General features: G+C 39.7%; 1 protein-coding gene across 1 annotated transcript in view; it reads left to right on the top strand.

The window, feature by feature from the left end:
* Mrc1 (mannose receptor C-type 1) overlaps window positions 1-15641 on the top strand; it is a 93192-nt gene that overhangs the window by 5121 nt on the left and 72430 nt on the right. The window contains exons 2-3 of the mRNA XM_033759702.1: window positions 8090-8491; window positions 11702-11875. Coding sequence (XP_033615593.1) covers window positions 8090-8491; window positions 11702-11875 — 576 coding nt within the window. The remainder of the gene's footprint in view (window positions 1-8089; window positions 8492-11701; window positions 11876-15641) is intronic.

The raw sequence follows: 15641 nt of genomic DNA, 5'->3' as shown, positions 1-15641 counted from the left end.
GAAGAGGGAGAGAAGGGAATGAGAATTCACTGTATGACGCGCCCGGGGCTTTCCATGAATGCATTTTGAAGCACAGTGACTCGATCAAAGAACATTACTGCCCCCATTTTACAGATGAGGAAATTGAAGCTAGAATGGTTAGTTTAAGGCCACACAGTTTATAAATGGTGGAACCAGAATTTGATTGCAAATTTACCAGTCCCCTCCAAAGTAACCTTCTTCTCCTTCTATGCTGCACGCCTCTGAGGCTGGAAACTCCAGGTCTCTCTGCTTCTTGCGTCTTTTTGTCCTTCTGTATCTCTTTCTAGGCTGGTGCATCGGCTCTTTCTTGGCTCTGATTTCCATCTGCTCTGAACCGTTTTACACCGCCTCCAAGACTGAGTTCCCCAAGTTAACGATGACAATAATAATAAACACGTATGGAGCGGTTTCTGTATTGGGAACTGTTCTAGGACCTTTCTATAAATGATCCCATTTTAATTCTTCCGGTGACTCATAGGTCCCCTTTCAGATGGGAAAATGGAATCGCGGAACAGTGGTGTTGACAGCTGATCAAGGTTACCTAGCCCGCAAGCACTTGAAGCCGGTTGCCTGGTAACCAGACAGGGACGCTGTGCCTCCAGGCGGACTGGATACAGGAGATGAGTGGGTTTGTTGGCATGGCCGTGACTGGGCAAAGAGAACAAGTGTGTAGAGACAACTTCTGCAACACCTGGGGGTGTTTTTGTTTGTCCTCATGTTGGGGCAGAGCTGGCATCCTGAAGTTGTTGAGGAGGAGGGAGGATGAACGGTGAGGTGCAGATTCATATTTTTGGAGACGTTGAAGAAACATTGAGGAATTTCGTGCCATTTTGTTTCCCCCTTGAGCTCCGGATCTATGTCACAGCTCAGTGTGGTGTCAGGGGCCTGTAATCACAGAACTCTGGGAGGCTGAGTCAGGAGGAGTGCAAGTTGGAACCCAGCCGGGACAACTTGGTGATTTAGTGAACCTCCATCTCCAAAATAAAAGAAGAAAAAATTTAAAAAGGGTGGGGGATGTAGCTCAGTAGCTCAAACCCCAGGATGAGAAAAACACGAACAACAAAAATCATCCATTTCAGATTCACACTTGTACCACCCCAAATGGCCTAAAGTGGTGATGAAATTGGTACGTATTCTGAATATTTAACGAATGAATGATCAGAGCAAAAATAAAATGATTCTTAATTTTTTCTTTTCTTTTTGATCAACATGACTAAAGCCCCCACTGCATTGGCCTTCACCTCCCCCTAGAATGAAGTTTTGCATGTACGAAGTACATGATAAATCATTTTCACTTGATTTCAGTTTTTTTTTGGGGGGAACCATGGTAGGTTTTGCTTATTATTATTAATGTCATTGTTATTATTGTTACTATGGCAGTACTGGGGACTAAACTCAGGGCTTTCACACTGATCTGTAGCTCCAGATCTTTTTCATTTTGAGATAGGATCTCACTAGGTTGCCCAGGCTGGGCTCCAACTTTTGATCCTCCTGCCTCAGTCTCCTAGGGTGCTGCAGTGACAGGCACTCGTCGCTACGCCTGGCTTTGCATTTGCTTCCCAAAGCTCACAGACACAGGGTATCGTGTGGTCTGGGTCCTTCTTGAAGGAGGCAACTGCCAGCTGTGCTCTGATTTGAGTGCAAGGCAATCCCAGGAAGCAGTGGCAGGGAAATTGGGGAAGTGCGACAGGAAGGAAAAGTGTGCTGGGGAGCCTGTGACCACAGCGGGCCAGAGGAGCTCAGATTTGTGGGGGAGCTATGGGTGACAACGAGGAATACTCAAAGCCATCTCACCCGAAGGGTGAGGTGCTGTGCTGGGTGTGCTCGTCCCTGGGGAAGGGGGCTTCCGGGGGGCCTTGATTCTCTCACCCATCTGGACCTCTCTGTGCAGCCATGGGTCTGGGGCTTCTGAGGTTAGAGGAGTGCCCAGGCCAAAAGATATGCAGTGGAATTTGGCAGTGGGCCACTGTGCACTAGCAGGGCCAAAGGCGAAGAGGAATCAGGGATGTTCTGGTGCTATGCACTGGAATGTGCTGGACTGTCTTCTGCTAACTCAGCTTCTCCCTCTCCCAGCAGGGATTTTCTTCTATGTTTTAATGGCAGCATTTTATTTGTTGATAGTAGAGAACGTCTAAAAGTGTAATGGAAAATATAGAATGCCATTGTGTATCCCTAAGTACTTACCTTTCAAAACCCAACTTCCTTTCCTGGTGGGTTTGGTAAATGCCTTTGCCTGTTTAACACTTTGCTGTGGAATAATTTAAAAGTGGCAAAACATACTTAAAAGAAGATTCACACTGGCATGATCGTATTTGTGATCTTCAGTTACTTTAAACTTGAGATAGAGATTGAAACTTCTCAATCATTTAGAGAAGAGTGACAAGAATGCCTTTTGGTCAAGGTCTTAAAAGTCCTTTAAGAGGAAAAGTATGACATTTTAACTCAAATCCATTTCACAGAGACAGTGATAAATGTAAACCCACACGCTGCCAGTGTGGGGAGCATAATGCACGAATATATCACCATAATGCAACAATCCTACGTTTCCTTGTATTGTCTGACAAAGACGATATCAAACTTCTGCTTCCTAATGCTGAAAGATGAGTTGAGGAAACAAGAGTAGATATGTGCGTGTTGAAATAGAACTTCTCATTTTCAAGTGCTCTTTTTCTAAGTATAAGTGTTTATCAGTTGCACTTGGGTGGAAAAAAATAAGCTTTCAGGGGAAAAGACTAATTTACATTATACTCATAATTATGAAACCATTATTAAATAAAATAATTTATCGAATCCCTTGTCAAGATGCTTCAGATAAAGTGAGTATCCTTTCATTCATTCAACTAATGTTTGTTGAGAGACTACTTTGTGCTTCCCAAAGCAAAACTACTGTGTTTCATAAAAAAGATCAAGTTTATTTCCCTCGTGGACTTTGCACTGGAGATAGCACAGCACAGACAAGATCCAAGTAAACAAATCGCCAGGGTGTTGACACCTGACCTGGGATCTTAGCAGACCAAGGAAAAGGAACTCACAATGGGAAGCTGCCAATGCGGGCAGGAAGCTGGGCCAGTGTGAGGAGCAGAAAGGCAGCCTGGTTGCAAGGGGCTGCATTGGACTGAGGGGTGGGTACCAGAGGGTAACAGCCACAGGATGGTTCCTTCTAGTGTGTGTTGGTAAAGACTTCCAAGGGTTTTTATTGTTGAGGAATAAACTTTAGTTAGAAACAAAATCTTCCAACTGTGCTGTGGTTCAGGGGATATAGCCATTGTATGGGGTGGGTTTTGCAGTGTGGAGTCTGTGATAAGTCAGCCCCAGCTCCTGGAAGGAAACGGAGCTAAATGCTAGCTTTCTCGATGACTGCATTTTGAAGAGAGAAAGAGCTGAGCCAGACCAGGTTGGTTTGGCATAGGTTGGTGCATGAAGTTGGAGAGAAGAGAATAGAGTAGGACATATACATTAGGCAGGGTTCTGCAGAGAAATAGAACATGTGAGTGTGTGTGTGTGTGTGTGTGTGTGTGTGTGTGTGAGAGAGAGAGAGAGAGAGAGAGAGAGAGAGAGTTATTTAGGGAATTTGCTCACACAATTGGGGAGAGCAAAGAGTCCAAAGTCAACAGGAAAAAATTGCTATTACAGTTAAAGTCCGTATGAGTCAGCTTCCCATCACTATAAGGGAACACTTGAGATAATCAACTTATAAAGAGAAAAGGTTTATTTGGCTCACAGATTTGGAGGGTCCAGTCTGTGACTGGCTAGTGCAGTTGCTTTGGGCAAGGTAACACATCATGGTGCAAGTGTGTGGTAGAGCAAGACTGTTTACCTTGTGACCAGGAAGCAAAAGAGACAGGCAAGGGCTGGAGTCCCATAATCCCCATGGAGGCTACAACTCCCATGACTCAAGGACTTCCTACAGGCCCCACTTCCTGCAGAATCTACTATTTCCCCAACACACAACCCTGGGGACAAAGCTGTAACACACGGGACTTTGGGAAACATTCATAACCCATACTATAGGAGAGTCCAAAGGCGGTTTAGAGACAGAAGTCCCTCCCCTTGGATGGATCCCTTCTTCTTCTTCTGTTTCCTAAGATTGTTAACTGATTAGACAAGGCCCACCCACATGTTAGAGGGTCATCTGGGTTCCTCAAACTCTACTGATTTAAGTGAATTTCTCATCTTGAGCAAAAACTAAAGCAACATCTGAAATAGTATTTGACTCAATATCTGGTCAACATCACCCTGCCAAGTTGATTCATAAAATTAACCATTGCAGTATACTTTTAGGTAGTACCAATGGATTCTGCTATTGTCCTAGAAAGTGAGGGCAAATTGAAAATCTAGGGTGATATATATGTTTTGGGTATATGATTCCGAGTGGGTGTGGTACCATGGAGAAAGAGAGGAATACTACCAGTTTTAAAGTTAAGATGAAAACTAGGTAAAAATTAGGAATGTGAAATAAAAGTCATGTAAGTGTAAACCTCCTTAAGGCAGCAACACTATTTGTGCATAGACTTTTCTGCACGTTACCTGATGTGACTATCACCAGTTGGTCGGTTAGTATTTGATAGTTGGGCATGATGGTGCATGCCTGCTGTAATCCTAGGACTCTGGAAGGCCCAGGCAGGAGAACTGCAAATTTGGGTCCAGCCTGAGCAATTTAATGAGATCTTGTTAAAAAAAAAGACTAGGGGTATAGTTCAGTGGAAAAGGCCCTTGGTTCCTCAACTCAATCCCTAGTACCACACACACACACACACACACACACACACACACACACACACTTGCTGTTCAAATTGTAATCAAAATTGTTGAACTGTGAAGTGGAAGATATATTTATTATTAACAATGCGATGTGCCTGGTGTGGTGGCGCAAGCCTGTAATCCCAGCACTCAATAGGCTGAGGCAGGAGGATGGTGGTGAGTTTGAAGCCAGCCTGTAATGAGTTCAAGGCCAGCCTGAACTACATAGTGAGACTGTGCCTCAAAAAAAATATATATATATAAATGAGGCATTACTGAGAAAAGCTATCTGAAAAGTGGAAGTCTAGAAAAGGAAAGCAGCAAATGGAATAGCCAAAATGAATTAAATGACAGAATTTTCAGACTTAATTACCATTTTATAGAAGACTAAATTTATATCTGCATGTGGTAAATTACCAGAGTGAGTTAAAAAAAATTTCTATCTCCTGTGTTTTATTATGATCCAAGCACTGTAACTGTTGAAATTTTAATTTTACTGCCATGGCAGAAAACTCCTCATTTTGTCACACAAGGGCAGGAGCAGCAAGCACATGGGGTCCAGCTAGTTGGGAGGATCGGTCATGTATGGCATGTTCGGATGACAGATGTCAATCCCAGCGATGCCAACAGGAGCAGGTGTTCTGGATCCAGGCTTTATTACGTCCCAATTCCAAGAAATCAAATGCGCACACATGAGTAACAGCTGAGGTAGCCAGGCAGCCGTTCAGTGTAGTGCAGCCTTAGTGATCCAGGTAGCAAAGAGGCTGACGTCTCCATAAATGCAGCCAGAGGGAGAGAGAGGAGAATGCTGGGAGAAAATGATCTCTTCCAGCCATGACTCATTGTGAGCTTTAGGTCGAAGGCTCTAGAGCTGAGTTCAGAGTCTAGGTGGCGCAAAGCTCACTGAGGTGTTGAGAACGCAAACAGAGCCCGACCCAGGAAAGAACTCTGTCTATAGGGGAGGACCTGCCTTGTGGCACTACTTTTAGTTTTATTTCATTGGAATGATTCAGATACAATTGTGAGTTCATTTATTCAGACCCTCAAAATCTGCAATGCTCCCAGCTCATTCTGGCAGAAGTATGCATGCTGATGCACATTGGTAATTCCAGCCCATGGGAGACTGAGGCACGATGAGCATTCTGAGTTGGAGGCCAGCCTGGGCTACACAGTTAGTTCAAGGCCAGCCTGGAATGCACAGCGAGACCCTGTCTCAACAAAACAAAACAAAACAACAGGAGAACATGCAAAGTAAGTGGAAAGAATTTAGGAAAACATCACAAGAAGTCTATATTTTATATGCTTGTCTCAAAATTAAAAGAAATCAGTCAATTCATTTGTGTATTCTTTAAAAATTAATAAAAAAATAATGTTGATGTGAAATCAATTTTTATTTAAAGAAAAATATGCTTACCAGGTTCTTTTTTCTTTCCCTTTTTGAGAGGAAGGAAGTCTCATTTTGTCAGTTGGCAGTTACGTAGTCTAATAAAAGCCATCCATACATATTTACTTAGATTACCAGTTCCAAATTACAAGCATAAAAATAACTTCTTTTAAATGTTATTCATCTAAATAATCTCCAGTGATATCAAACTTTCATTTATTTGTCCCTTTATTGAAAACTTCACAAGTAATTATTAAATACATTTTTATATTCTTTTGCTCTATAGAGGTTAGATTGAGTATGCCAATGAAATGAAAGTTAACATACTATTATAGGCATTTTAGATACTAAATCTTTTTTTTTATTTTATGAAAAAATAAAAACAAAATAAGAGAATAACAACATTTAACACACTGCATCATCATCTTCACAGTAGTTACTCAGGGTACAAGACATAGACCAAAAGGATTCTTACAAAAAAGAAACAAACAGATAATAACACAGAACTTGCTTTACAGTGAACTAAGATAAATTAGTAGTAAAAAATGAAACAAATTAATATATGTATGAAGATATTTTTGAAACAATGAAATATATAGTTTGGGAAGTATTTAAACTTCTCCCTACTTCCTTTTTACTTATCTTCTATCTTGCTCTTTATTTGTATGTGTGAGTGTGTATAATTTCTCATATGTGTGTATATATGTATATATTACAGTGAACTAAGATAAATTAGTAGTAAAAAATGAAACAAATTAATATATGTATGAAGATATTTTTGAAACAATGAAATATATAGTTTGGGAAGTATTTAAACTTCTCCCTACTTCCTTTTTACTTATCTTCTATCTTGCTCTTTATTTGTATGTGTGAGTGTGTATAATTTCTCATATGTGTGTATATATGTATATATATATATATATATATATAGTTTCTCATATAAAAGAATGAAATATTCTTATTTCACTTATGTTCTCAAATTACATTCATTTTCCTACAAATGCCTCCAGCTTCTTATTTATGGCAGAGTAGCACTCCACTGTGTATAAATACCATTTTCCACATCCTTTTATCTATTGATGGATGTATATATGATGTTTCCAAGATCTAACTTTATAAACATGGGTATTTGTGCATCCCTTTAATAAGATGATTTTAACTCTTTTGGGGAAGATACTTAGAAGGGGGATAGTTGGGTCAAATAGAATTTCTATTGTTAGTTTTTTGAGGATTCTCCATATTGATTTCCGTTGTATTAGTACTAGTTTACATTTCCAGCAACAATGTAGAAAGGTTCCTTTCCCCCAAAAATCTTTTTGTTATCTACTGTTGGAAGAGAAAAGGAAAGCAAAATAAAACAACTTGTCCAGTAGGCCTGACCTAGACTACCCAGAATGTATTTCAGAAACTTGCAGGGCATAAAATGAAGATAAAGTTAAAGTAAAAATATTTTCAAATTTAAGAACGTTACAAACTCATAGGGTAATCAGTAGAATAACTATATGTAAGTTTCATCTTTCTGCCTCAAAAAGGTTCCGGATGTGTCATACTTCCAAATCCTGTTCTGGGAAATTCATGTATTTAATTTTACAGCTTTTTGTATTCCATTACCCACAGTTTCTTTTCTCAGATTGAGTTTTCCCTTCTGTTACATCCTTTGACGCGCAGTTTGCTGCATTTAAAGTGGGCCTTTTTCTAAGGCTCTGCGCAGTCTACAGGACTTCCGGCTGATTGCCAATGGCCGCAACCTGCAGTCCAACCCCTCCCTCCAGCTTCCGGGTGCCCCGGAAGAAAATGTGCCAGCTCAGGGCCTAGCTGTTTTCCCCTCTTTTCCTATAATCATAAATCTTTTGGGAAATGGAAAGGTAGGAAACTTTTGACCTAACCTGTTATTCATGTTACATGACCACACTTAACGCATGTTTTCTTTCTTCTTTTTAACAGATACAAGGCAATTTTTAATCTATAATGAAGATCACAAGCGCTGTGTGGAGGCAGTGAAACCCAGTGCGGTCCAAACTGCATCTTGCAGCCCGGACTCAGAGTCACAGAAATTCCGATGGGTATCCTCGTCCCAGATCATGAGCGTTGCTTTTAAATTATGCTTGGGGGTGCCGTCCAAAAGCGACTGGGTTCCTGTCACCCTCTATCCCTGCAACTCCCAGAGTGAAATTCAGAAATGGGAATGCAAAAATGACACACTTTTTGGGATCAAGGGTGAAGATCTATATTTTAACTATGGCAATAAACAGGAAAAGAACATTATGTTGTACAAGGGATCTGGCTTATGGAGCAGGTGGAAGATCTATGGAACCACAGATGATTTATGCTCCAGAGGTTATGAAGGTGAGAGACTTCGCATTTTTTAGCTTTGTGTCGTGTTTCTCTCATTTTCTGAGTTGGAATTTAAGAAAATAACCAAGTTATTGTATTAGAAATATTAACAGATCACTTTCTTTGTGCTTTGACTTTCTGTGTTCTAAAACATGGTATTGACTAAATGTTTGATAAAGCTTCCTGAATAATATTTAGCTATCTGTGGTTAATATGAAAACATTAATTTTGAATGTTTCTTTATATTTTTTCAGCTTTGTGGTACAAGTTTCAGAAAACTGTGTTCACTGTAATCTTGACCTAAATTTCCCTATTTAACTTTATAGGTCTTAGTGATAAATAAATCTAGCCAAACTATTATTTTCCTTTAAATTTTCCCTAGAGAAATGATCCTTCAGGCATGCTTTATCCGTTCAGATTGCTTGACGTGAAATTTTGGCAAATTTCTTGACAGCTTGGTTTTCTAAAGGTTTTCTGATTTATTTTGTCACCCTTTGGGTATTTAGAGAATATACTGAACAGATTAGAAAAGCTGGGGAATTAGATAACAAATTAACATACACCATACTTAGCTATCTATGAAAGCAATAGCAATGGTTTGGTGGGAAATTGTTTTATTGTGGTTGGATCCTTGAGTTTTTGATGGTTACATAAAACCAAAGTATTTAGTCTTAATCTATCCTGGCCAACTTTTATTCTCTGGGGGCTGATGCAAAACCAAACAAAAATAAAAAAGAAGACGAAGCCAAGCCGTTTACAAATGCTGTTTTTTTGAGTCAGTTGATACTCACGATAACCCCCTTTCAAATTTGAATACTTGGTTATTGTTAAGTGTTATCTAGGTCAACCTCAAGGTCAGAAACAGGGCTTGCCTTCAGGGCCCACAGCTACACTGCTGAACTATGTTGAACCTAGCTTATCAGCTCAGACAGAGCACAGGAGTCCAGTTGTTTTATAAGCAGATAATTTGTGAGATTTCTGTTTTCGGGGACAGTCCAAGTTGAAGTAGGGTGAGAGGAGGGCCCAGGAAAGAGTCATGTGAAGGCATTTGTGCCTCAATTAGAAGTTATAGAAGGCAGCCTACATAATGAAACTTTCCAAGAAAAATCAGTAGACAATCAAAGGGTAAGGCAATGGTAAAAAATCAACTTCCACAGATGGGACAGTTGTGCTCGTGGAGGAATTCATTTCGATGAAGACTGGTGCTGAGTCATCCCTGGATTTGTGCAAAAGTACAATCCCTCAGCTCCTCATCCCTCATCCTTTCTGTTCTCTCTGTTTTGAGACAAATGTGCATAGGGTTTAGGAGAGCAGCTGTCATCCTTTAATATGCTAAAGGATCACTTGGGAGAGCTTTGTTAAAAATGCAAATCTCAGCCTCTCCCCCCATTCTGGATTAGCACCGGAGGGGAAGGGCCCAGGGATGTTTTGAATCATTTTTATGAAGCGCTGGGTGATAGCAATGCAGAGGGTCCAGTGACCACCTTCTGCATTCTCTTTAATGATCTCCCAGTATTTAAAATAATCCTGCTGGAAGACTTAGTCCCTCAGAGTCACTTTGAGACTCGTTAACTCGAATATACATTACAACTGACAACAACCTGAGCTATAGCACTAGCTGCTTCTATAGTTATTTTAGAATGATAAAATCACAACTGTGGACTTGGATGGATATGAAGATTGTCTGGAAGTTTGGACTTCATGAAGGAGAGCAAGTTGACTGCAATTATGTGATTTTTTTTAACGAGGTAGCTTTGGGGTAGAGATTTGTTTTTTCAGTCTTATTAGTGCCTGGGGTCTAGAGTGTTTAGTAGTTATTGAGTGAGCTGTTAGTACTGAAAGTAAAGAGCCCTTTTGAATTGGCATCTGTAAACCCAGTAAGACATTTTCTTGACCAACTTAATGAATATTGCCACCAGCCGCGAAGAAGTCTTTATAGGTTTTCTTCATAGAAAGGTACAGGTATCCCAGCGCCCAAGAGTTGGCATGATTTTTTCCGAATCAGCACATAGCTTATACAATTTATAGTTTGGAAGATTAGCCCTGTGACTTAGTGGAATTAATGCGAGAATAGCATTTTAAAATTATTAACAACTAGCTAGTTGATAAAACAGTAACTTTGAGATAATTAAAACTAAACTTAGGTGGGATAAGTACCATGAGTAAAGGAAAAGGACAAAAGGAGAAGGGATTAACATTGATTCTGTCCTTAATATGTGCTACATGTCTTACAAACTTCATATTATCTAAGCGACTAAGCATCTTTTAAGAACTTTTGCAAGTCCCAAGATCTTTGATATGTAATTTAGAATTCTTACCTAGGATAAACTCTGAGTGGCAGCTGGTAGTATAAAGTCAATGTGAAGGGTGATTATCTCCGAACTGGGGACCCCTACAGAGATAAAGACTTTAAATATCCTGAAGAATTTATCTACATGAGTCATTGGCTCATTGGTGGAGAGGACTGTGAGTTTGTCTAATCCTTTTTGGTTTAAGCCAAACCATTATTAACAGTGGCTCTGGCTGTGTGTGATGGCATGCTCCTGTAATCCCAGGATTCTGGGACGGTGAGGCAGGAGGATCACAAGTTCAAGGCCAGGCTGAGCAGTTTGGTAAATTATTAAGAGCCTGCTCAAAATTAAACAGTAGCAAGGTCTGGGGATACAGCTGAGTGTGAAGGCTCTGGGTTCAGTTCCCTGTGGCAAAATCACAAAGACAAGTGTCAATTGTAGATGGTATCTAGTGGTTTCGAGTGGTTTCTTTTTTGTGGTATGAAGAGAACTGGCCAAAATTCCTAGCTTTGCACATCATCATCATTACAGAGACTGGATGGACAGGAAAAGGTTGTAGAGAACTTACATTCACCTGTATGCTTGCACTATGCAGCTTTAAAGTTATTTTCAACCTCTTCAGTAATATTATGGTTTTAACCCAAAGGAAGGATGACCTTCCCTTGGTTTTGGAGGAAATGCAGAAGTTAACTTTGCTGTCAATAGAAGTGAGTATTGTTCTTGTGTAAGAGGAAGGAAAATCTGTTCCAACTGAAGTGGAAATGTAGTTCCTCAGTTGTCTGCCAGAGATGTTCAACGAAAGACTGGACTGCTGGGTAGGTCCACTAAGCATGATTAAAAGAGCAAGACCAATTCTTGCAACCGACGTCTTACAAGAAAGCTGACATTTAGAATTTTCACTCCGATTGTAAGTGCAACTCTGTTTCCCTAGCCATGTACACGCTGCTGGGCAATGCCAACGGAGCCCCCTGCGCATTTCCTTTCAAGTTCGAAAACAAGTGGTACGCAGACTGCACAAGTGCTGGGCGGTCAGATGGATGGCTCTGGTGCGGGACCACCACAGACTACGACTCTAACAAGCTGTTTGGATTTTGTCCTACGAAATGTAAGTGACCATTTATCAACAGGAGTCTGACCCATTTACTTTGGCTACGAGGTGAAAAGGCCTCTGCTTACCTAGACCACTTCCTCCCCAAACTTATTTTACGGAATTAACCCATTGTATCCTTCCACAGCTCTCTACTTACTCCACAACTCTTTTTTTATTGTTCCCATTTTCCAACGGACAGGATCCCGGTCCGTCCTCAGCTTTGTGATATGTATTTAGTTCTTGCTAAGAAGATCAGACAGTTGTCCCAAAACTGCCAGCATCAGGTGACCCCCTAAGTCAATTATCAGTCATTTTCTAAGACCCTAAAGCAAACTACACATGAGGCAATATTATACTCAGTGCTGGAGATAGGAGCACCATCCCTCTAATCCCCTCATGTGTTTAACTTTATCAAACCATAGGACAGAACCAGAATTTAAATGACGCCATCAGTGTGGTTTGTTGGAAGAGAGACTGGGAGAGGGCTCCTGCGCTTTGTGACGATATAACGAAAAGGACTCCCTGTGGTGAAAATGTTGTGAATCGTGCCTTTCTTAAGCTTAATTTAAACAGGGTATCATTTCATTTAACACAGTTATGAATCGATAGAAGTGGGTAATTTATATGCCTCCGTGAATATAAATAACACATGAATTTAAAGTTCATGTGTTATTTCCATCATGCAAAAAATGTCATGCTAGTGGAAAGCACTAAAGTTTACAAATTCGTGGTTAAAAAACAGGTAAAGAAACAGCACAGCTGGTTTTAGGTAGGGTGGAGGAGGACCTTCGTTCTGGGAGCAGATCTGGGCTGAAGAAAGAGGAAAGGGTGCATTCTTGGCTTGGCTTGGCTTGGCTTGGCTTGGCTTGGCTTGGCTTGGCTTGGCTTGGCTTTACATGCCCCACCACGCACATATCCTTCCGCTGTCGGTTTCTCATTTCCTAAGTTTCTTACCCTCTGACCTCATTAACTTGCTGTGTCAGATTAGATGAGAGCAGCTCCATTTTCCTGGCATTACCCAGAGCTCTGTACTTGCAGAGGGGCATGCAGTGTGGTTCAGGATGGTTGTGTAGCTACCAGGCCAGCAGGAGTACTACTTAACTGCTAAAAATCTTGTCACCACAAATCTACACATGAATGCATTTACCAAGACAAAAACATCTTCATTTCACTTGTTAAATTGAAGCCAGGCTTCTAAGAACTTTCCTTACTTATCTCTTGGGATTTGTTTTCCTCAATCATCCCACTAAAGGGAAATTTGATTGCTCAGTCCCACTGCCCATTGTGTTTGTCTACTTTGAGCAGTCACTTTGCTCAGGCTAAATGCCCGTAAAGGTGGCAGGCTTTTGGTTCACTGTGACATCCTGTCTGGTCTTGACAGGGGTGGATAGATCTGTGTGCCTCTTTTCTATCAATATTGAGAGATTTGATTCCAATTAAAGGTTTATAAACATCTCATTTTTGCATGAGAAATCGTTTTGTCTGAGGGAAAGTAAAACCCTTCCCTGCCCCCAAAATGTAAAAGATAAAGCTGTACTTATTTTGATTGAAGAGTTTCATTCTCTTTCCTTTAGTAGGAATGGTATTTTCTAAATATATTATGGGCATAAGAATATGCATTTCTTGGGTTTGAGTATGGCATCCTCCATTTCCGTGGTATTGACGAAGGAAACGTTGGACGGATGTGTGATTTGCTGAGTGAAATGTGGGGGACAAATGGTGATCCATTAGTCACAAAGAAAATTCACAACCGTGGAGGCCCTTGGTTATATATTGGAGCTGTATCCTAGAGTGTTTAGTAGAATCATTTTATTCCTGTGTCCCCTTCCTTATTTATGTATTGCTTATTAGTACATTTTTGTAGTTAGAAGAATAATGTTGAACCTTGTTACTTCTAAATTAGGTCTTCAAAACTGAATTGTGTACTTTTCTTCATTAAATGCAAAAGTAAAATAACTGTAAAAAATGAAAACATTAGGGCCGGGGTTTTAGCTCAGTGGCACTGTGCCTGCCTTGAAAATCCAAGGTCCTGAGTTCAATCCCCAGTACCAAAAAAAAAGAAAAAAACATCAAAACATTGTTTGATTTCAAATTCGACACTTACATTTAAAGCACAATTTATAAATTTCATGCCAAAAGGGCTTTGTAATTTCCCAATCTCTTTCATTTTTTTATTTCTTCTAAAAGGGCATTTTATTTTATATTAGCCTTAAACCAGTAGGTTTAGTAGAGGAAAATAATGTACTAGTTATTGACTCTTAAGTATATACTCATCATTTCTTCTCAGCATTGTTTCTTGTGAGGTTTTCCTTCCATTTAGACATTTAAAATGTCCTAAGAACAGAAAGAGGAAAAGATCCTGCTCTCAGTTTTCCATAGCTTGCAACTTTAGCTTTCAACATCGCTTGTGACGGGAGAAGCTTGAACCCTTTGGGCTGAGGTTCAGTCAGTAAACTCACACATTCACTAAGAGAAGTGTTTTCATTCCTTGATTTAAAACACAAGACATATTTTCTTCAAATGAAGATTTGAATTTTCTTCTTTGTTCCTTTATAACCCTGTCCTCTATTTTGGGACAAGAAAATATTATTTTATTCATCTCTTACATTGCCTAACATATTGTAAACAAATCTTCCAAACTTCTAAAAATATTTGCTTACATCATCCGTAGCTTCAAATAATTCCCAAATCAGTTTTAGGTGGGTGTTCTCACTTACATGGACATCAAACTTATAAGGTCTCAGATATAATTTAAGTTTAATAATATTACTAATTGAAACTCTTTTTTTTTTTTTGTCAATATGCAATGGCTTTGCAATTATTTTAGAACCGGGGATGTGGAGTGCTTGTCTGGTGTGGTTTGATCCTGAGCATCATATAGATTAAAAAAAAAGAAATATTTATGCTGCTGCCAGAATCAAATTCTAATGTAGTTTTCTTCCTCTTTGATGCACCACAGACCACAAATTTCCTATCACAGGGTGTGCTATTTGTAGGACAAAAAAATCTGGTCATCAGATTCAAAACACAAGCGAGTCCAGAGTTAGGAATCCCAACAGCACGGGCTAAATGCTCGTAGAAAACTCCTAATTTCTCACCAAATAGAGCACTTCTCAGGGAATGTGAGAAATTACATAACGCTTTTGTCTCTTCCTTTCAAGTAAATGGAGAGATGCTTTCTACCAAGACTTATAAGTAGAATTTTATATTATTTAAAAAGGGGAATTTTTCACACCATAAAACTTATGAAAATATTTTATTTCTTTACTACATTTTCAAACATCTTACATGTAAGGGGCTGTAAATGATTTTTATCTTTGGTACCTTATTATTAGTGGTCTGTCATACAGCACACCAAGTTTATAGAATATATTGGGGATTGTATTCTCTCTCCATTCTCAAGATTATTTGCAGATTAAGAATGTTGAACTGGGCACTGTGGTTTATACTTGTTATTACAGCTCCTTGGGAGGCTGAGACAGGAGGATTGCAAATTCATACCCAGCCTGTGCAACCTAGCGATTTAGGGATACCCTGTCTCAAAACAAAAGCAGAAGAGCTTGGGAACAAAAAAGGCTCGCTGTAAAAGCCCTAGGTTCAATCCTTAGTACAAAAAAAAAGGTGGACTGGCCTCTCTGTCTTTTTCATCTTTATATCTGCCTTTCTTCCTAACTTATCTGATCCAGGGGAAATGAGGCCTTCCTGTTTTCCTTTTTTAAATGTATCTGTTAATTTATATACATATATAATATATATATATAAATTAACATATATAAATATA

This window comes from Fukomys damarensis, unplaced genomic scaffold (assembly GCF_012274545.1).
Source record: "Fukomys damarensis isolate Sample0158 unplaced genomic scaffold, DMR_v1.0_HiC HiC_scaffold_37, whole genome shotgun sequence".
Lineage (NCBI taxonomy): Eukaryota > Metazoa > Chordata > Mammalia > Rodentia > Bathyergidae > Fukomys > Fukomys damarensis.
This window is presented reverse-complemented; position numbering and strand designations above follow the sequence as displayed.